This window comes from Prinia subflava, chromosome 20 (assembly GCF_021018805.1).
Source record: "Prinia subflava isolate CZ2003 ecotype Zambia chromosome 20, Cam_Psub_1.2, whole genome shotgun sequence".
Taxonomy (NCBI): Eukaryota; Metazoa; Chordata; class Aves; order Passeriformes; family Cisticolidae; genus Prinia; species Prinia subflava.
In genome coordinates, this window is record NC_086266.1 from 1883608 (window position 1) to 1905934 (window position 22327).

The 22327-nt window shown below is 46.9% G+C and overlaps 2 protein-coding genes across 2 annotated transcripts; both read left to right on the forward strand.

Moving 5' to 3' along the window:
* Positions 1–905: 905 nt before the first annotated feature.
* On the forward strand, positions 906–2360 carry LOC134560706 (RING finger protein 148-like). The gene has a single exon (XM_063416982.1). The coding sequence runs from the start codon at positions 1584–1586 to the stop codon at positions 2358–2360; it is 777 nt and encodes a 258-aa protein (XP_063273052.1). The 5' UTR covers positions 906–1583.
* Positions 2361–4343: 1983 nt separating this feature from the next.
* Positions 4344–21427, forward strand: LOC134560638 (E3 ubiquitin-protein ligase RNF128-like). Its single transcript, XM_063416846.1, has 7 exons — positions 4344–4841; positions 13617–13864; positions 15610–15681; positions 16244–16326; positions 18582–18678; positions 19492–19669; positions 20030–21427. The coding sequence occupies exons 1-7, from the start codon at positions 4406–4408 to the stop codon at positions 20164–20166; spliced, it is 1251 nt and encodes a 416-aa protein (XP_063272916.1). The 5' UTR covers positions 4344–4405; the 3' UTR covers positions 20167–21427.
* The last annotated feature ends 900 nt before the right edge of the window (positions 21428–22327 follow it).

A 22327-nucleotide genomic window follows, 5' to 3' on the forward strand; every position in this document is an offset into this window, starting at 1 on the left:
CATTGCTTTCTCTCAAGTTTGCTTCGGGGCAGCACAGCCAGGCTCTGAGGAGTCAGCGGTGTTTGTGGGCAATTGTTGCTCTGATCAAGAGATCCAATTAGAAAAAGAACGTGTTATGCAATGTGAGTCTTGACTCCAGTGCTTAGTCAGCAAGAGCCTGCTGTCACTGTCTGTGCTTGGTCTAGTGCAGGCAAAGGGCTGAGTGTCTGAGGTTGGTCCTGTTTTCTACCTGTTGCAAATTAATTTAGAGAGTGGTGCAGAGCAACTCTTAGGGATTGTTTTGAAGACATCAGTGTGTTTTTGGAGGTGAGAGGACACAAGTGAACATACAGGTGTACTGCACAGGTATGTGCTTTGCAGATTGCAAGACAGATCTTGTTCTGGGCAAAGTTCAGGTGTGCAGGAAATCAGGTAATTTAAAGTTGCTGAGAAGGAACAAAGAGAAAAAACTCCCCTAATGATGACTCCTTCTTCATCCCCAGTTTCCCTGTACAACAGGAATAATTGTCAAACCTAACAACACCTGAAAGAAATGATTGTGGATTTGCATTTCCTTCCAACTTGTTTCCAAGATTCCCTGTCTCTAGAGCCCACAGCCAACCAAGCCCTGTGCTATGAAATCTTGCATTTGCAGCTTTCTGGTGTCTCCAGCATGGCTTTCAAAGCAAAGCAGGGAGAAGGCAAACTGTGTGTAGCTAATGATATTGCAGAATGTAAGTCTAAGTCCCAGGTCTTCGAGGTAAGATCAGTTTGGAATGTTTGTAACGTAGAACTAGTGCAAGACAAAAAAGGGGAGCATATAAGGAAGGGAATTCATAGTAGATGTGAACATCTTGGATTGTTTCTTTCCATTTTCATTTCACCTCTGGAAAGCTGTTTGGCTTTTCCAAGAATCTTTACAGTGATGTTTGCTCTTTTCAAGACCCTTTCCTGAAGAAATAGCTGGAGCTCCTGTCACAAGATGTGCCCCCAAATTGCAGCTCCTCTTGGCTTTCCACACTGTGCATGCAGCATGACTCTTGCAGCAAACCAGGACAAAGGCTTTGAGAACTTGACAACTTGTCCTTTATATTCCTGGTGGACTAGAGGGTTGTACTGTGGGTAAGGTTTTCATTGTTACTGTTCTATGCTAATAAAACAAGAGGTGGTACCAGGAATTGTTGGGGAATACAAGCCTGGCTGAGTTCAGAGAAAGAATCTCCAGAGCCTGCAGCCAGAAGTGGAGAGCTGTGCGATAATCATTGCAATCTCTCAGTGGACATCTTGTAAATGATGTGGAACGTGGAAAGGGTCTGACAGGAGCTGTTTGTTTCTGAGCTCAGTGTAGATGATTCCACATCTCGTGCATTGGTGCATCAATCAAGACTACAACCAGTTCACTCGAAGCACCCGAACAAGCTGGGCCTCTCCGAGTAGACAACTCAAAGAACTTGAAAAGGACAAATGCAGGAAATTACTTGGTTAAAGAAAAGTAAGTCTTTCTAATAATTACTAAAGCATCCCCTTTGCTTTTGACCTTCTTAACAAGGCCATTTGCATCACAGATTCACCACGAAGTGAGAACGGCGGGCTTATGTAACTGCATGAAAGATGACCCGTGCCTCTGCAGGGACACAGGTGGAAACGGGAGCCGGAGCCCTCTCACAGGTGGAAGCCGAAGCATCACGCCAGGTGGAATTTGCGCCGTGCTGGGAGAGGAGGAGGAGGAGGATGGGCGCGGTGTGGGAGCAGCAGGAAGCCCTGGCCGCAGGACATTCCCTCTGGCCGCTGCCCCGCGATCGGGCGTGTCCCCGGCGCTGGCACCGCTGAGCTCCCGGCACTGCCGAGCTCACCTGGCCGGTGTCACATTCCCGCTGGCGCTCGGCTGCAGTCTCTGCTCTCACTGCGGCCACCGGCAGCGGAAAATATCTCTGGACATCTCCGTTTGCTGCTGCTGGGAAGAAGCAATGAAGCGAGATGAGAAGTTCTGGTTTCTCTTTCTCCTGATGGATTTTTTAATTTCGTTCCACACTTCAGAGGCAATTTCTGTGATGGCCTCTGTCAGCTTATTCTACTTCAACAGCACCAGCAACAGGACAGTGTTTGAGCGCTGTGAGTGTGGCGTTTATGGCTTTAATTCTCCTTACCTCAGTGCTCAGGGGGTGGTGGGCATTCCAGTATCGGCTGATCATTACGCCTGCCACAAAAATACCGACTTCACTGTCACGGAACCACCGTGGATAGCCCTGATTGAAAGAGGCAATTGCACTTTTGCTGAAAAAATTCAGGTGGCCACCAGAAGAGGTGCAGCAGCAGCCGTGATCTACAATTCACAGGGCAAAGGCAACAACACCCTCCTGATGGCGCATCCAGGTGAGTGAAAGCCTGGGGGCACCCGGTCATTTCTTTCTCTCAAGTTTGCTTCGGGGCAGCACAGCCAGGCTCTGAGGAGTCAGCGGTGTTTGTGGGCGATTGCTGCTCTGATCAAGAGATTCAACTGAAAAAGAACGTGTTATGCAATGTGAGTCTTGACTCCAGTGCTTAGTCAGCAAGAGCCTGCTGTCACTGTCTGTGCTTGGTCCAGTGCAGGCAAAGGGCTGAGTGTCTGAGGTTGGTCCTGTTTTCTACCTGTTGCAAATTAATTTAGACAGTGGTGCAGAGCAGCCCTTAGGGTTTGTTTTGAAGGCATCAGTTTATTTTTCGAGGTGAGAGTGTCTGCAGCATAGGTATGGTCTGTGCTTTGCAGATTGCAAGATAGATCTTGTCCCGTTTTTTTCTCTTGAATTTTCCTAATGCTGAGTGCAAGGAAGTTCTCAGTGCGAGATATGTGACTTCAAATAGGTACAACTGGCCTGTGGGCTTTAAAACATTTCAGCTCTGCTGGGGATTCCCATCCCCCTGACCCTCTCCTCGCTGGCCCAGAGGAGTCGCTGACCAGGCTGGGATGCCCAGGGACTGCTGGGCCTTTGCAGCTGCCTTTCTCTGCCAAACCAAGCCAGGCTGGTTGAGCTTCTCCTCACTCCTCACCCTTCCTGCCATCACCAGACCTTCTCAGGGCTGCTCTCAATCCGCTCTTCACCCAGCCTGTGTTTGTGCTCTTTAATAATTCGATGTACTGTAATGCACACATGTGTAACAAGAGACTGTGGCTAAGCCCTATGCTCAAAATCCCCAGATGCACAGGAAATTTTGTGTTTTGGGAAGGTTCCTACCTTTGACTTTGGTTCAGTTTTGTCTAAGTGAAAATGCTGGAGCTAAGCATCCCTGAAGTTTTGTAGGTGTTTTAGTCTGAGCACATTGACTGCTGTTGATTGCATAAAGCCTGGTTGTGTTTTCAGAGATGTGTCAAGTTTTTCCCTGCCCCTACATGAAACAGGTTTCACAACAAAACTACGTTTCTCTGATTGCTTATGGATTTACTTCTCATTATAGCTGGAGCTATTACTGTTGAAATAAGTTGTCTACTTAGATGTGGAATGGGAAAATTAGGGTTTAGATTACGACAAAAGTGTTCGCTTAGTAAGCAATACTGATATTGAGCAAATTGCTTTATCTGCTCTTCATTACTTGCTCTGCACGCTGCTATTGCAGTAGCACAACCAAACCAATCTCCCTGTGGCACTGAGCTGCCAAAACCTGTAGCTGCTGTGCTGGCGGGGTAGATGCTGGTGGAGGGGTGGGGTTTGGGTTTCTGACCTCAGCCCGTAGTCGCCAGAGGTGATGGATGCTGAGATTTTCAGTGCCTGTCAAGACTGTGGAGCTGATTTGGGCTGTAAAGCAGGCTGAGTTTCCATGCTCAGACGCTGTTTCTCCCTGTGCCCTGCACACTCCACAACCAGCTCAGACATAAGCAGAGTACAAGATTTTCCGTAGACAACTTTCCAGCAGCAAAATGCCGCTTCTAATGCAGGCAGCTGAAGGAGTTAAAAGGTTGTCTTCCAGTTTGCACAGGCTGATGACAGAGCTCCTCTTCTCTTGCTAGGGGGGGTCCACTCCGCGGCAGGGACCGGTGCGATGGTGCGCGGTGCGGTGCACGGTGCTATGGTGCCGTGCCGTGCGGTGCGATGGTGCGCGATGCGGTGCGCGGTCCCGCGCGGTGCGGAGCGATGGTGCCGTGCCGTACCGAGCGGTGCGCGGTCCCTCGCGGTGCTATGGTGCCGTGCCGTGCGGTGCGGTGCGATGGTGCGCGGCGCGGTGCTATGGTGCCGTGCCGTGCGGTGCTATGGTGCCGTGCCGTGCCGTGCCGTGCGGTGCGATGGTGCGCGGTCCCGCGCGGTGCGGAGCGATGGTGCCGTGCCGTGCGGTGCGATGGTGCGCGGTCCCGCGCGGTGCCGGGGGCGTGCCGCGGCGGGGGCGGCCCCGCTCCTCCCCCGGCCGCCGCGGCGGCGCCTTTAGGCGGCGGGGCGCCGCGCCGGGCCGTGCTGGGATGCCGTCGGGGGCCGCGCAGCTGGCGCTGGCCGCGTTGCTTTGCGCCGTCCCGCCGCCCGGGCCCCGCGGGGCGGCGGCGGCGGTGGCGGCGTGGACCGCGTGGCTGAACGTGTCGTGGGAGAGCGGCGCGGGCCGCAACCAGAGCGGCTGGGAGGCGGGCGAGAGCGGCCTGTACGGGCTGGACTCGCCGCTGCAGTCGGCCGAGGGGCTGCTGCTGCCGCCCGACAGCCCCGACGCCTTCAATGCCTGCAGCGCTCTGACCAACTTCAGCGGGGCCCCCGCGGGCGCCCCGGGCTGGCTCGCCCTCATCCAGCGCGGCGGCGGCTGCTCCTTCGCCGACAAGATCCGCCTGGCCGCCGAGCGCGGCGCCGCCGCCGCCGTCATCTACAACTACCGCGGCACCGGCAACGAGGTGCTGCCCATGTCCCACCACGGTGAGCGCCGGGGAACGGGCTGGGCTCGCAAACGGAGGGGTCCCCGCGCCGGGAGCGGCCCCTTCCCTCCCTTCCCTCCCTCCCTTCCGTCGGGGTGCGGGCGCAGCCCCGGCCGCACATCCGCGGCTCCTCGGTGACAGCCGGGAATGTCGCTGCCTCTCCCGCACCACAGGAGTTTCTGCCCAGACTGGCCAGTGCTGTTTCGAGCGCTGATTATGTTGTTTTTTGCTGTGATTAATGAGTAACCGTGTCCGAAATCTGCGGCTGGGGCTGAGGACGGGCGGGCGCTTGCCGGGCTGCCCCGGGCCCTGGCGGTGGGTGTGCGGGAGTCACCATCTCCCTTGGTTTGGCTTTCTGGCCTCAGCCTGTAGTCGCCAGAGGTGATGGATGCTGAGATTTTCAATGCCTGTCAAGACTGTGGAGCTGATTTGGGCTGTAAAGCAGGCTGGGTTTCCATGCTCAGACGCTGTTTCTCCCTGTGCCCTGCACACTCCACAGCCAGCTCAGACATAAGCAGACTTTTCCGTAGGTAACTTTCCAACAGCAAAATGCCGCTTCTAATGCAGGCAGCTGAAGGAGTTAAAAGGTTGTCTTCCAGTTTGCACAGGCTGATGACAGAGCTCCTCTTCTCTTGCTGCAGAAAGTCTCCTACTTAATGGAAGGTTTTTCCTGACCTGCCCATCTTTCAAATGGAGAATGAGATCTGGCTGTGCTTTAGGCTAGTGATACCTGAGAAACAGACCTAGGCTGAGAGCTGTGTAAATGCCTTCTGGTGACAGTCCAGGCAGGTGCCCTGTGTGTGACAGGCTGAGTGGCTTTGGTGCCTCTGTCCAGCTGTTGGATACCCACCCTCCTGGGTGTGTTGGAATTCTGTGAAGTGACACTGCTTTGGGAAGCCCCATCTTCTGGAGAGAAACTGAACAATGAAAATGAATACTGCATGGTTTGAAAAATAATATATATATCCCTGCAGCAACCCTCTTAGAAGGGGTGGAGAGGATTTCTGTCAGCAGTGGAGGCAAGTGTTCTGGTGAGACAAAGAAACAGTAGCTGCCTTTGGAGGTTTGTTGTCTTAGTGAGCTTGCAATCTTAAAGAGCTGTAGCACTGTTGGTACTCTGCTTTAAGAATTCAAAACATACAGTCTGGATAGGCTCTGGCCTTTCTGAGGCAAGGCTTTCTTATGTAATCAGATAATCAGCTGACAAACGCTGTTGAGATCTGGCTATTGCCGGGCGAGTTCCTCCTGCTGAGCTGACAGCGTCCCTGCCCTGAGCCCTGCTCGCTGTGTGCCTGCCTGATCCTGCAGCTCTTGGAGGAGCTCCTTTGGCACTGCAGGCCTGGGTAGATCACTGCTGAACCTGTTCTTGAGGGGAAGGACCATGTGCTCCTGCTCCTCCTCCATCCTGGGAGGCTTCTGGGAGACTTTCAGCCTCTTAACCTTGCTGGGAGCTGCCTCTCGAAATGAGCCGTGGGCTCCTGGCAGGGTTTGCTCCAAGAGGAGCTCCCTCTTTTCCTATGCTGTCCTTAAGCTTTCTGCTAAGGCATTTACATCAGAGCGGCTCTAGCTGTCCTGATTATCCTGCGTGATGGGATGGATACTCGAGGGCATGTTGAAATTTCCCAGCTGAATGGCAGACAAACAGGACAGGGACTCCTTGGAGAAGAGAGCTTCTGTCAAACCACTTATTCAATCTGCCTGACTCCTGCATGGCCAAGATGGAGTGAACTCCAAGGCCTCATATTCCTCCTCAGGCTGAGGAGGTCAGGGCTGGTCACACTGCCCTTTGCTGGGCTGGGCTCAGGGATGGCTCCCCTCTCCTGGCCTCGTTGGTGGCACTGGGTGCCCTGACTCTCCTGGAGCCGGTGGGGAAGGTGGCTGAGCTCATTGAAGAGTGGCCTTTGTGCAGATACAGCTCCTGCCGTGTCTGTCGTGGCTGTAGCTGTGCTGCTGTGACTCTGCAGTCTGGGTTTCCTATTTGGCTTTGTTTCTGCTCTGGCTGGGGCCATCCAGTGAAACCAAACAAGGCCAAACACTTCCTCCAAGCTGAGGCAGTGGGAAGCAGCAGGAGATGGCTTTGCTGGGGTGAGGGCGAATTTAGCCAGCAGTACTGCGTGCTCTCACCTTTGGGTCATGGAGCTGTCACCTGCCTGGCAGAAGAGGAAGATTTCTGATAAAGTGTATGGCACAATACACTTTTCTTCAAAGAACTTTGGTGGTTCTTTGATAGAATTTTGAAGTTTGGTAGAACTTCGAAGAACAGTACAAAGTTACTAACAGAAGCTTATCTAAAAGTGTAGTATGCCTTTTTCTGGGGAGTTCAAACTTGGCTTTTGAAGCAACTTTCTTGTTTAGAGACTTAAATGGGCCTGTATTTGCAGCAGTGTTTGTCCTAGTCATCCTGCTTCCAGAGATTTTTTTTTCTTATAATCTTGTTTACTCTGATGAATTCCTTATTGCATTAGTGCTCCATATAACCTGTCGGTGTGCCAACTTTAAAAAAAAAAAGAAACAACAAAAACAACCCAACACAAGCAAACCACTCTGGCAATTAAAACAACAGAATGCAGTGAGTAACCAAATGAGATATGATCAAATCCTGCCTAATCACCTTTAACATGTAGAATGTCAAGAATTTCATGGAGTCCAAAGTAAAATTTGCTTTGTGGTTTATAAGCACAAACCCATATCAGTTAGCAAACTTGAGTTTTAACTGCACATTTTAAGATGGTACCGCTCTGTGTCAGGCTGAGCAGGGTTTCAAAGTACAGCTCTGTGTGCTTATGATTGCACCTCTCTGTAATCCCTATTGACCTTCTGAAAAAGACATTTGATTGGAGAAAACCAGCAGCATGTGGGGAAAAAGTGCAGGGCAAGAGTTGCTTTGTATTAAAGGTGGCCCTTGCCTTAAGGTAGAACCAGGCTGCTGGGTGGCTTTGGCTTGAGGGCACGGTGGGGCCCGTGGGAAGCATTCTTTGGTGCTCAGTATTTCCTTGCAGCTGGTGGGGAAGGATTCTTTGCAGGTCAGAAAGCAGGTGTGATAATTTTCTTTGGTTTTTCTCTTGTGGTGTAACTCCAGACCTGAGGAGAGCCCATCACCTGATCTGCAGAGGGTTTATTCTGGGGGAACACAGCTCAGTGACTCTGGCTGAAGCAGTAACAGCGTGTCTCAGGCTGACAAGATCTGGTTCAAGTGTAAACGTGCATTAGTGGGTGAAAGGGGAAGGAAAGGTTAAATGTGTAGCACTTCTACTTAACTTATTCTGCAGGAATTTCACTGAGGTGAAGCCTTACCTCCATGTGCTTAGAGAAAACAGTGTATGGCAGAAGTGTCTGGATGTGCTCCACTGCTTTTTGTGAGGTATGATCTTCAGAAACAAGCTGAAACTTTCCCAGGGCAGTAAAAGGCTGATGTGACCTGTAAAACCATTAAAGATTGAGTCAGAACTGTAATCCCAGGACAGGCTGTGCTGAGCTTGTGTAAACAAATAGTGCACCTCTCTTTGCAGTGAGTGAAGGCTAGTGCTGAGGACATCTGAGGAGAGGAATGAGGATGGAGGATCTAATTAATGACACTTCCTCTCCTGTTCCTTGGCCACAGCCAGATGAGCCTCTGCAGATTAAGCCTTTCTTACAGTTCCTTTTTGAGCAGGACCCTGCATGCACCTCGTGTTCCTGGATGGTATTTGCAGTCTGCAGTGTCTGGAGTTTGTAGCTCTGCATTTGAGAACAGCTTTTTGATGCGTCTGTGCTGCAACTTTGCACATACTGCAACTTCAGGCACTCAGACTCAGTTTGGTTCTCCTGGCTGGCAGGTTTAAAGTGAATTAATGTCACAGCTGTAGTGGCATTCAGGTAAGCAACTGTAGCAGGTGGGTCTGGCTGGTGACCCTGATCTGCCACCCTCAGGGGATGGTGGTGTGTGACAGTGACTGGGGCTGCCCCCAGCACAAGCAGGAGGGGCATTGAGGAACTGGATGGGACTGACTGGTGCTACTGACAGCTCCTGATCCCTGCCCTTGCTCTTTATGGTGTAATTTAGGTACCTCTGTGCTATGGAAACCTGTAGGGCAGACATCATCCCTTAGATAGCCTGGAGTAGGTCTGTGAAGTGCCCTTGCACTTGGGGTTTACTGGGCTGCTGAAATGGAATGAAAGGATGAATTAAAATCCCAAGTGACAGCTGTGCTAGCAGAGGCTTCATTGTGAGGCACATCATGTTGCTGAAACAATGACAGTGCTTGTTTGCCTCCAGTCTTGAATGTGCTGCTGAGCACACAGCAGTCAGCCCAGCACAGTTCCCCACTGTGTCCAGTGTGACCTGTCATCCTTTCACAGACAGATGCTTTCTGCCCGGGACTGTGCCCACTCACAGCATTTTACCCTTGGCTTTCTCAAATTCACTTGTTCCCAATGAACATTTAGCTGCCACCAGCATGTGGTGAGCTCATTCTCATTCAGAGAGGGTGTGCAATGTATTTACTAAATCACAACTGCTGAAAACCGTGGAGTAAGCTCACCAAAGAATTTTCATTAGGGATTTTAGTTTCTCCAGCAGGTTTTAGATGCTGTTTGCTAGATTGAAAGGTGGTACTTTAGTCTTGCTGGTGCCACTGACCAAACAGCATGTGAAGAGAGCTGTCCCCCAAGATCTCCTCCATTTCTGTGCCCTTGAAAAATGTTGCTGCTGTTTTAGAGGACAATTTCATGTTATAAATGTTCTAAGGTTTAGGGGCTGGGACCATTATCTAAGACTTTAGGGCTCAGAAGGGAGGAGGGGGAGAAAAAAAAGGGTTGGTAACTGTTGGATTCACTTGACAAATAATAACACTTTTTAAACTAAATAGAGTGCAGGTTGGTTTCCACCTCCAGTATTCCCTGGGGACTGATGGAAACTCACTTCATGTAAAACTACATTTGGTCTTGATGGCTGGACTGGGTGATCTCCAGAGACACCTTCCCAGCCCAGCCATTCCATGATTTTGTGTGAATTCTTGCCCCTGTCTGCTGAAAGGCTCTGGTGTTTAGAAGGAAGAGATCAGACATTGTGCCATATGCCAAGTAAAGCAAGCTGAAAGTAGATTTAATTAAGCTTAGGTAATAGTGTGAGGAAAAAGGCAGTTCACTCAAACAGTTTAAGTGGCTGTAGCTTTAAGTAACTGCAAAATAACCTGAATATAAATTACTCTTTTATCTTGGTGCCGGGTAATGTTTGGGGTGGGGAACATGCAAAGCAGGGGAAGAAGGAACAAGCCTACCGACATCAGCTTATCCAGACTTATATTGCTGCTGAGCTATGAGCTCAATCACCCTCCCCTCTTGCAAAGGGGAGAGCTTATCTCAGGGCAATAAAGGCGTTTCCTCTGTGAGTGTCTGGGATGGAGGCTGGTTGTGGGGATGGGCACATTCCTGATCAGATTTTGCCTTGTGCCAGTGCATGACAGCAATCAGCACTTTATTTTTTAAACCACACTGTCCTGTGGATGAGAGCAGAGCTGGCCTGCAGGGTCTGGTTTCACTGAGGCCAGGGAGAGCCCTGGTGTCCCTGGAGTGGGGTGTGCTGCTGGGACCTGGTGGCTTTTATGTGCAGCGCTGGCCTGTCATTTGAGGTGAGTTACGTAACAGAGATAATGCCAGCTCAGCCTGTGTACACTGTTAGTTTATTTTTCCTCCTACTGTAACAGATAACAGTGAGCTTGTACCAGCCTGTTTGAGAACCACCAGAAATCCCATTTCTTACTACTCAAGTACAGTGAGATAAGCAATGGTCAAGACATTGTATTTTTTTTTCCTAAACATGAAAGATAAGCTATCAGATATTCCTCTGACATGCCTGAGGAGCCAGGTGTGCTAAACTGGTAGGAAATGGTTGGAGTGTGACCTGGCAGTGTCTTCCCTGTTAAAGAACAGGAGGCAGCTTGATCTCCTAATGCCTTTTTTGCTGATGGTGGGGTTGGAGGGGTGCCAGGGGAATCCCTCTAGCTCCTTTGACTAAAGGCACAATTATTACTGATCTGTGCTGCCAGCACCATATCTTACAGATAAAAACACTGATCCAGGCACCTAGGTGTTCCCATGGGGGTCCTGGGGAGAAGCAGCGTGGCTGTGCCACAGCAGAGGCACTGGTTGCACAAGGTGCTCTCTGGACACAGTGAAGGGATACTGCTAAAACCATGGGCACTTAATTTGAGTCTGATTAAAGATGAGGCAAAATTTCAGACTTTGAGAAAGCTGGGGGGAAAAAAAAAGGTGGGATCCAAAATGTTGGAGGCTGTGTGTGGCATGCTAGTTTTTTCCTTGGGAGGTGCCCAAAGAGGCAGGTTGTGTTTTCCTAAAGAGTTGAATAACTTTCCCTCTTGTTTCACAGGAAATGGAAAAGGAAAGAAGCTGGGAAATGTTTAACTGAACAGGTCTTGCTTCTGTTTAGCAATGAGCCCATTATCAGCTAAACAGGCAGCAGATTAATTTCACCTTCTAGTGTCCCTTAAAAACTGTTTCAGAAGCTTCAGTTGAACCACAAAAGCTGACACGTGGGCAAAGAACTTGGGTTTCTCTGAGGTTTTTGCTGCGCACAGCTAACTGACTTCCCTCTGCTTTGCAGGAGTCTGGGTGGGGAAAAGCTGCGAGCTGAGAGCAGCTGCTGTGCCTGAGATCCCTCTGCAGGTGTCCCCTCAAATCCCTCGTTTCCCACACCATGGCCAAGCCCTGTCAGGAGCCTCTGTCCAGGCTGCTCATTTCAAGGCCACCATAACAAATTTCAGAACCTGTCATAATGGAACCCGAGTAGCAGCTCAGGGAGCATTGGGTGGGGGTGATCCTTTTGCTTTTGGTACAGAAGCACAGAAGCTGTGGCAAAGGTGCTGATGGAAATGGGCACTCACTTCTGCCCTCCTTGTGCCAGTGTCAAAGCCACCAGTTGGCCACTCACTGGTGTTCTCTAAGCTGGGACTGCACCAGAACTCTCCGGGGCTGTCAGTGAGGATTAAAGCTGTCATCTGATGACATCCTCGGGAACTGTGCAGTCTGAAAGTTAAATGGAATGTGTTTCTTTAAGGGTGAACCTTGTTCCCAATGGATGGCTTAGCAGCTGCAATAGTTTTGCAGGCCGATGGTGACATTTCATTAATAGGAATTGCTGTGCTGTGTCTTGTGTTGGGCATAACCACAAGATAGGTTTACTGTGAGACTTGCAGAAGTGGAGGGGAATAGGGTAGAGCAATCATTTTTGCACTTTTTTTTTTTGCATGCTTTTTGTTTTCTTATTGTTGCAGCCTGTTCTTCCACACTTTCTTCCATGCTCATGAAAGTAAGTCTCACCTTCTGGCTTCTTTGCTTGCTGCTAACACCTGACTCCAGCTCATTTTATATGTGATGTTATAAGCCCTGGTTCATCCTAAAGAGTAGTTGCAGTCTGGGGGACTATTATTTTTTTCTCTTCTCTGTGTGATGTTGTTGTCTTTACAAGGAGCTTTCTGAATAAAAGATGAGTTTTGTCCCACTGAGGGAAGTTGCTTGCTGTGTTGGATCACAAGCATTATGTGAACAAGCTGGAAAACTAATAAACACTTTCTCTAATGACAGCCTTTGTGGTTTAACACCAGTTCTAGGGGTTTTTTGGTAGCTGAAAATTAAATAACTTTCAGCAGAGGGAAATAACTTGACTAACTCAGCAGAGGGAAAAACAATTGGTCTTCCCATCAAAGAGTGTTTGGCCAGAGGGTTAGCTAAAAATAGCACTTTGTAACAGGCTTTATTCTTCCCCCATGCAATGACTATTATGAATGTTGTGCAGTTGATGGTTTAATGCAGTGAGACTCCTGATTAGCTGGTCACAAATCTGCTTTTCTTGTATTTAGTTTAGAGAGAGAGCAATGGTAATTTACTGATCACCCTTTCTCCCTTTTTTTTTTCCCTCTTGAGAGCCTCTCTGTTATATTGGGACTTTCTAATGTTTCTGCAAACGGTATCAAGTGTCCTCAAGCCCTTGCGTGTCACTGAAAGGAAACCAGTTTGTTCTGGTCTGGAGTTTCTTGAAATTTCTTCCTACCATAAACACCTTGGTTCCTTTGACTTGTTGTGGTGTTTAACTAAGCCGATAAGACCTGTTGTCAAAATCAGGATGGCATTTGGCAACTTGCCCCCAACTGTTTGAAAATTGTTTAAAATATTTGCTTCCCTCTGAATCTGCAGTAGAAACTCACAAAAACACCTAGAATTCACAATCCAATTTCCCTCAGTCATTTCTGTATTGCTGCTGAAAATACAGAAGTGAAGGGTGGTCTGTTTCTTTGATTGCTCAGTGTCTGGGGAAGTACTCAAAAGTACAGTCAAATTTAGAAAAGAGGTGTTAAGAAGTAGCAGTGGAGCAGGGAGGGAGTTGGATCCATTACAGGAAGCAATCCCTAGACAGATATCACAATCCCCAGTGACCTTAGTCTGTAGAGGATTTATTTTTAACTTCTTGTAGTTCAAAGGCATGTTAAAATGTGAATCACCAAAGTGTTGTGTCTAAAATAGGACAGTCTGTGTCCTGTGTAGGAGTGAGGAATGCTGTGGAAAGGAATGAATTCTAACCATGGTTCTGCTCATAGGTAAAGGGACATCCTTCCAGCTGGACAAACACGTAGTGATGGCACTTGTTCCATCAGTTCAGAATCTATAAATACTGTTTAGAAACTTCCCACAGCCAGTTCTTCAGCACTTGAGGCAGGACATCCAAGCTAGGTATGCCTCTGATACAACCCCTGGGAACTGAGCTGGCTTCCCCTTTTTGCAGGTGCTGAAAAGATCGTTGCAATTATGATTGGCAACCTGAAGGGCATGGAAATCCTGCACCGCATTCAGAGCGGCATGAAGGTCACCATGGCCATCGAAGTGGGCAAAAAGCGCAGCCTGTCCATGAATATCTTCACCATCCTCTTCATCTCTGTGTCATTTTTCATCGTGGCAGCAGCAACCGTGGGCTGCTATGTCTCCTACTCTGCTCGGAGGCTCATTATGGCAAGGGCCCAGTCCAGGGAGCAGGTGAGTTTGTGCTGTTGTATTTTTATACCCCTATCCCTTCATGGTGTGGATCTTGAGGTTTGGAAGTTTTGGTAAAGTACCAAAATGACTGAATTTGTTTGATCTTTAAAATGCTAAGAGATACATCTTTGTTTAAAGCTTAAGCTTAGCTATTTTTTTCTATTTTTTTCTGTGTTGGGACTTTTATAATGCTAACATAATTCATGCTTCATATTAGCTTGAAAAACTTGGCTTCACAAAATGCTTTGACATTCCAAGCTCAAGTATCCTGGTAGACTATTCAACATAAAGCTTCTTCTGCAACCTTTCTGCATCCCCTGGAGGGGTGTTCTGCTGTACTTGCCAAAATCAGTGTTAAAGGTGACTTTGCCATTGATGCATTTAATGAGGAGCAATTAAACTGGTGCCCATGCAAAGCTTAAAATATTGTTTGAAGTAAATTATTAACAGTGCAGCCAGTTGGGTCCTGTCTAATATGCTTGGCCTGACATTAGATGTGTAGATACTGTATGAGGGAGTACATTCCTAGAAAGTTTTGTTTTCAGTTAATAACAAATAGTGGTGGCAATTCTGGCCATGTATAAGTATTTATATTTTGCTGCATTCCTGCTCTGTTGATGTTGCCACGTTTGCTGCTCAGACTTTTGGGGGCCTCAGTAAACAGCAGTGGCTGCTGCTCTGTGGCTTCAGTCTCAGACCTTGACAAGGGCAACATCATTTCAAAGTTAACCATAAGTGACATACATGAACATCAACTGATGTCTTCAGTAGAACTTAATGTATAAATCAACTTGTTTGATTTATAGTAACTGCTTCAGCACGAGGAATCTTATGCAGGTTTGAATGGCCAGTCCTTGCAAGGTTGTTAGGTGTCAGCACAGACCTCCTCCCACTTGTCCTTCTGTCCTTGTGCCACCAGTACTGCACTTGGAAAAGTTTCATGTAACTGAGCTAAAATGCCCAAGGAGATGGAATGCTGGAAAGCCAACAGTGTGGGACTCCTGCAGGGAGCAGTGGGATTGGAGAGAGGCTTTTTGGCTAGCTGCAAAACTTGGGTCTAGTGTGTCCCTGAGGTGAGTGTTGTGTTGAGGATGGCAGTGCCAGAGCTGCCTGGAGTGCCCCAGGTAGGAGAGGACAGCCCCATTGTTTGAGTGAGTGCAACAGCACCAACCTGTGACCTTTAGACAGAGGTTGGCTCCCGGGCTCATTCCAGGCACTGCAGGGACAGCTGGACAGCAACAGTTGCCAGGCAGGCTGTAAAGCAGGGGAAGCAGAGGAGTAGCTCAGGGTATATTGATGTTGATTGGTAAAGAATCTCTCTCACCTTTCATCAGAATGGCAAGAAGGTGTCCTAAAGTGAGTATAACATAAAACGATTTATTGTTGAACTCAATGTTCAGTCTTCTGTACCAAGGCAGCTTGAAGGCTTCTGTTTGTTTTGGCTGGGTCTAATGTGATCAAGGTATTACCTTGCATCTTCTCAAACTAGAAAACTCTTATAATTCCTGTGCTTTGTGAAAAGGTTATGTACAGCCAAAGCAGATGTAAGTGCTGTCTTGGTGTGTCATCCAGTCAGTAACCGCATCAGTGTGTCCCAAAACCGTTTCATGTTGTCTCCAAACAGTATGGTCATGCTTATTTGGCTTGTTTTGGTAACATCTGGGTTTTAAAAGCGTTGGCACCTGGGTAAGTGTTAGCAAGGAGCAGAGGAATGGCTGTGTCTGACAGGTCTCTCTGTGTCGCAGCGGCGGCTGAGGGCCAGGGCTAAGAAGGCCATTGAAGAGATGCAGCTGCGCACCCTGAAGGAAGGGGACAAGGTAGGACTCACCTGTGACCCCCCTGCATTGCAGCACAGCCTTTGCACGGAACCCAGGGAGCTCCCAGGACTGGAGCAGGGTGCAGAAGTCTCTCTGAGCCTGTCACTCTTGGTAGCAGAGACCAGGTCCTTTTCCAGGCCTTGAGACATATATTCATATAAATCAGTTTATTTTGTTAGCTGCTTGCTTGTAATCTTGCTGATGTGAGAGGACCTGATTTGCTAGCATGGATGCTTAAACATAAACTAGAATCTCATCAGCTTCCCTGGCTCTTCCTGTAACTAAAACTGGAGGCAGCAGTTTCTAAACCTCTCCACTAGTGCCTCCAGTAATCCAATAACAGTTTCAGCTGGAATTCTAAACCACGGGTTTAAACTTTCAGTGCTTCTTTTGAAGTGTCAGCTTGACTGTGAGTAATCCGCAAAATGTGTTTATATAGGATTATATTTGGGAGCATCGTGGACGACTCTAGCTAGACCCCTTTGTCTGCAGTAAATCTGACTGGGGTTCAGAGGAAGCTTTCAAAGTGTGTTAAAGCTGTAAATTCATTTCACTGTTTTAGGAAATTGGTCCAGATGGAGATTCCTGTGTTGTGTGCTTTGAGCAGTACAAGGCAAATGATGTAATGCGTGTTCTGACTTGCAAGTAAGTTGTCTTCCAAACTGCCTCTTTATCCAAAATTGTGCCATGTTTGCTAACAAACTTTCAAGTTGTTGTACAGTGAGAATTCCCGAATATCTATCAAAACAATATTTTTAACAGCAGAATACACATTTGTAGGGCACCCCAGTGGCCTTTGTTCATCACTTCTCCTGTGAGTGGATTGACACACGTAACTTGGCAGACCACAGTGTCCCTCAATGGGATGCCAAGACTTCTTAAGGATTTCTTCCTTTGCTGCTGTTTAAGAATGTGACCACTAACTTGCAGGTAGTTGGCAAAATGTTGCCTGTTTCTTGTCCTTTAAATTCCTGCTCACTAAGAGGGTTTTGTTTCTGCTAAATTCGTTAAACCATGCTGGCTTTTGTAGTTTAAAGAAAGCATTTCTATTCTTGTATATATCCTCTGAAACAGAGACCAAAACAGAGCCATAGCAGTTTATTTTTCTAGAATTCTCTGCTGTTGTATCTCACTGCTGTGGAAGCCCAGTAGTGAAGCACTAAGGCTTTAATCTGTTTGCTCCTAAGGTGAGCAATGGAGCTGCCTCAGGGCTTAAGGAAACTTGTTCTGTGGGATTTCCCCCTGTGCCTGCTGACTGGGACTGCTCTGGCCAAGCTTCTAAAATCAGAGGGCTGTCACATGAACTGCCCAACTTGTGCAAAGGAAAAGATGTCATAACCCTTAGGGAGGGGTACAAAAAGCACTTGGAAACATTTGGATGTAGGAAATGAAATTCTGAAGAATAGAAGAATGGGTAGCTGTGCTGTTGTGTGCTGAGCAGTGCTGCAAACACTGGCAGGTCTCAGCTGGAGTTACCTGTGCACCAGGTCACAGTTTTGAAAGGCTTTCTCTGCTCCCAGGCAGCAGGACCTCTAAGCTCTTTTGGTGATACAAAGTTGGTCTGCCAAAGTTTTATCAACCACCTCCCTTGATCTAATGCTTAATACTTAAGAGTGGAGTAACACCTTTGGATGTGTTCTTTATACACGAATTTGCTGCATTTGCTATGAAACTGCTTTTATGTACATTTGTGATGTTTTATTTCTCTGTGGCCCAAATGTGGCTCTAACTTAAAATGACTACACAGACTTGATAATCTTCACGAGTGGCAATATCTGCCATCAACCATCATATTAAATTCTCCCTCACATGAGTAATAAATGGGTATTTACTGCAAGAACATGCTTGATTTTGGTGGTTGACCTCAATGCTGAGACCCTGCTTGCTGAAAGCTTTTAACTGCATCTATGAAAGAGCCAATCAAAGGAATGTTCCTGTGAGTCACATTGGTGGTATCTGAGTCCCTGGGGTGTGAGTGTTTGCCCAGGGCATTCTTGTCCAGAGAGTCAAACTGAAGGCATTTACAGTTGCAGAGGTTCACAAGTCCAGCATTAAGTTCAAGGATTTAAAATAGGCATCAAGGAAGTTTCAGGTTTTATTCTAAACATGACTTTGGTGCAGCTGAAGGAAGTGCTGATTATTTGAGCTGAATTGGAGAATCCTTGGATCCTGCTGCAGTGTGGGCTGCTGAGCACTGGATGTGGTGATCTCTGCACTTACTTCATAATAGGGTTGATTAATACTGAGCAGTGTTTGTTTGCTTTGCTGTTTCTATTCAGGCTGAGGGAACAGGCAGATTACAGGATTCCAAGTCAGCCTCCTAAATCTGTGGCCTAATTTAAACCCATTGTGGAATTGAGTGTTTTAATAGAAGCACACATTTGCATCTGTGATGGCTGAGCTATATTTACTTTCTTGAGTGCACAGCCTGCCAACTATCCCCTACACAGTGATTGCACAGACACAGTAAATGGGTGGGAGCACAGTTTTTCTTGAGGACATAACTCTGTGAGATTATTTGCCTATGTAATTACAACAGAAACAAATTCTGTTTAGTCATCTGCATCTGCATGACAGAAGTTAACCTTAAAGCCGAGGTGTCAATAGTTGTATCATTTGAATTATCAGCTGGGAATGTATTGTACAGTTTTGGAAAAACAGCTTTAGACTGTTTGGGTGTAGCAAAAATGATAATGCTGAATTCTAGCAAGTTGTACTGGGATACTAGTGAGCATAAACCAGTTGAAACATCAACTATTCATAACTTCCAGCTGAAACTTGTGGCAAAATAAGGTCATCCACTCTAGAATAAATTCTTGGTGTTACAAAAGGGTCCTCATAGCTGGCACATGAGCAGTGTTCCTGGTATGACACCTAACCTGTTGGCTACCTTCTTCCAGCCATGTCTTCCACAAGACCTGCATTGACCCCTGGCTTCTGGAGCACGGGACGTGTCCTCTGTGCAAGTGTGACATCCTCAAAGTGTTGGGTGTTGAGGTAAGCCTGTTGTGGTGGCAGCTGCCAGTCCCAGGGTTACACTGATGTCTTGACCACATCTTGGGCTTTTTCATGCTGCCTCTAGAGTGCAGGTGATGAGCACAGGTGTTGCCATGTCTGGCTAGGTGCTATAGGGATAATTGTTGTGTCCCTTTTAGGGAAGCCTGCAGCTGACCTGGTGTGAGCTGGTATCACCTAAAGGCTTGGGCAGAATATTGGCCAAAGCTGACTTATGCCTGGTGAAAGAATCACTCTCAACTCTTGTGCTCACAGCTAAGGGTGTTTCTCAAATCTTCAGGCAGACTTTGACAGCTCATACTGTCCTTGAAAACCAGGTTCTCCTCAGCTGCACAGAACCTGAAGCCCTTGAAAAGTGAACGTGTCAGCATGTATGACATTTCTGGAACTGCATGATTTCCTAGGATACATCAGGAGTTTCTGATGTGTTCTGTAACTGCTCATTGTTGCAAGTGCCAGAGGAAGATGCCAGTGCCTGATCCTGCCTGGTCTAGCTAAAATGTAAGCCAGAGTTTGCCTGGGGGAGGCAGATCTGCACTGAGTGGAAGGAAGACTTTTCCTGATACTGGGAAAACAATGCAGAAGCTGTGTCTGAACTTCCCACTCAATTAGGCAGTAACTGGTTTTCACCTCTGATGCTGGAGGTTAACAGCACAGCTTTTATTCCATGTCATGTTTTTCCCTCTGTGTAAAAGTGCTCTGGAATTGGTCCTTGCAGGCATTTCTCTCCCAGAAAGATGCACCCGCCTTCCAAGTTGTAATTTAACCATTTTCTCTTTTTTTTTCCCCACAAAGATGGATGTAGAACCACGGTCTGAGCCTGTGCAAGCCCCAGGATCCAGTGGCCAAAGACCTCTATCCACTGTCACTATAGTTAATGAAGAGGACAATCTCAGTGAAACAGCATCATCTGGATATGATTCTGTGCAGGGACCAGATGAATCTGCTCAGGAGGCACATGCACCATCAGAAAGTACGTCCACTGTTTCATCTGCCTTGCCAGATCATTTGTGCTTGGCTGCTTAGGCTGTGAATTAGGGGCTAATATCCTCCTGGTTGGATTTTCTAGCCTTCTGTGGCTTAAGCACACAACTTGAGCTTGCTCAGCACTACTGAGCTGAGCAGGCACCTCCAGAAAACACAGGCAGTGCCAAGAACGGGCTCCCAAACTAACAAAGGGCAGCAGGTGGTTGGAGCACGGCCTTGGATTCCCATCTGTGCAGGAAAAGGGCAGTGGAGCTTGTGCAAATCAAGTTTTGTGGTTTGCTGTAAGGTGCTAACACTTGGCTGGGGCACTTTTTAACTTGTCTTGTCTTGGTTTTCTTCTGCCCAGATGACAACACACAGCCTGTAAGTGATGCATCCCAGCCCTCCAACGTGACTGTCCTTTCACAAGGTGACAACCCAGGTTTTGAGGGAGATGAAGCACAAGTTTGTGAAGGCAGGATTGTTTGTGAAGTCACCCTCTAAGAACCTGCCCTGCCACAGGGTGCAAGCCTTCTGCAAGGAGCTGCCTACTGCCATTCCATAGAAACCAAAAGCTGCAAGACTGCTGCAGAAAACGCTGCATTGGCAATGTTAAGATAAATAGACTTGTCCAAATCATAATTGTATGGTTTGCCTTTCTTAAAACTGTATTTCCCACAGGAGTCTTAACACTCTCCAGATAAAGCTGTCTTAAATACAAAGAAAACCAGCAGATTTTAACTCAAACAAAAATTCCATCTTCAGGAAAGCTTCTCTACAGTGTTTGAGTTGTTTAAGTGAGAAGATTTTTTTTTACGTCATAGTTGTCTCCACTGGGAATTGTTTTGAGTTGGGTTTTTTGTTGTTTATTATTTTCATTCAAGTGGATTTTCATTGTAAACAAATTTATTTTGATCTGTTCTAATACTTATTTATGAGACAGTTCTGTTAAAAGCAACATGGTATTTAATGTTTCAGTGCACTAATTTGATAGGAGAAAGTGCAAACTAATGCTTGTCAAACTGGATTTTGTCCACAGTGTCTTTGGTTCTCTAGTAACCGACTGATTCTCTACCTCTCAACTCCAACCTGCCAACCACACATTCCTAAAGGGGAAGGAAAGAGAGCTGCAAGCTGACAGGCCAAATCTGACTTACTGTAAAGGGAACAACTGCAGGAGCTTTTCAAACCTTTGTTAGTCTGAAAGATCCTCAAGTGATTTGGGGAGTTACAACCATCTCTAGCACCAGCAATATGCCGGAGTCCTGGCTATGTGAGAGTCTGGGATGACTTCAGCAAAGACTCAGCTGAAGATGAAAAGACAGATTCCTACAGAAGGATCTGCTGTGTTTTGTTCAGAAATGATCCAGCCTCTGAAAAATACTGGACTGTTGCTGGACATTGTCTTGCTCAAGTCCTGTGAGGTAACAGAGCTGGAGAAGTTGTCTGTCCTCTGTGTGGAGTTGAGGTGGGGTTAAGTAGGAGCACTGGGTGCCTCAGTAGTGACTTGGCCTTGTCCAGTGAAGGTAACTAAGGGCATCGTATAAATGCACTTTATTTTTTTACCTCTGCATCTTTGACTAGTTTCTGTTGTTTAGTAGGATTTTGTCTTAGAGCCTCCAATAAATAATTTAAAAATCTGGGGGGGGGGGAAGCAATGCATTTTCTTAGCTGTAGTACAAACAAAATGGTTGTAAATATTTCATAATTTGTATTGAATTTGAATATGAAAATGTAAATGTAAATAAAATTCTATTTTTGATGATCCTGACTGACATATTACCAGCTCTCATGGAAGCATATGCTGAATTTGCCCAGTCCCACAACCTTGAAACACATCCTTCTTTTGGGAGGCCAAAAAGAAGCAGTGTTTGCTCAAAGTAATTAGAATTAGGAGTGCTAATTATATGCAGGATGCTACTGTTACATGGATTGAAATTGTGTTGATATGCTGAAACCTAGTAGCTATACTACAGCACTTGCAGTGTTCATGCTGTGTGAACTAAAAATTATGTAATACCCCTGGAGCAACTCTGCACTGGTTGTTCAACTGTTGGTTATACAGAGTGAAGCCTATATTTATTTATACAGCTATTTATTTATGTAATCTTCACATGGTTATTTGAGGGAAGTAATTTACAGTTTCTAGGATAAGTCTTGAATAAGTGAAAGAAAAATTCTGCAGCACTAAATGGCTCTGTGTTGCTGTAGAATGCATTGATTACACTGTAGCACGATTGTACACTGATTAAGAAGGTTTTCAAGTGGCTATAAATAAATTCCTCCATGCCCATAGAGGAGCACTCTTTGCATCTGAACAGTATTTGATTAAAAACCCAGTGCCTGAGGGAACTGGAAAAGAGAAAGACATTCAAGACCTTGAAACATGGAGAGAAATTCAAACCAGACATTTTCCAAGCAGTAGCATTTTACAGTTAAATATTTATCCAATTAACAAAGTTTGAATGCTACATAAGCAAGTAACACAGTGTCCTAACATGTCCAGGGTGTGTGTGAGTCACCAAACAGGCAAACTCTGGATAGGAAATGCCGAGGGCATCTCTCCTTAAAATTAGCATCAGAATTAGAAGATCTCTGTTAGGTCTTTAATTTCCTGTATCCAGGGGCTTGTCTAATTGGGGAAAATTAAATGGTAAGCACTCTC

What these genes read in the sequence shown, in the direction of transcription:
- LOC134560638 (XM_063416846.1), top strand. Translation starts at nt 4,406, where the DNA reads ATGCCGTCGGGGGCCGCGCAGCTGGCGCTGGCCGCGTTGCTTTGCGCC. An exon ending in GGGCCCAGTCCAGGGAGCAG is followed by an intron (nt 13,865 to 15,609) that starts GTGAGTTTGTGC and finishes TCTGTGTCGCAG; the next exon opens with CGGCGGCTGAGGGCCAGGGC. An exon ending in GGCACATGCACCATCAGAAA is followed by an intron (nt 19,670 to 20,029) that starts GTACGTCCACTG and finishes TCTTCTGCCCAG; the next exon opens with ATGACAACACACAGCCTGTA.
- LOC134560706 (XM_063416982.1), top strand. Translation starts at nt 1,584, where the DNA reads ATGAAAGATGACCCGTGCCTCTGCAGGGACACAGGTGGAAACGGGAGC.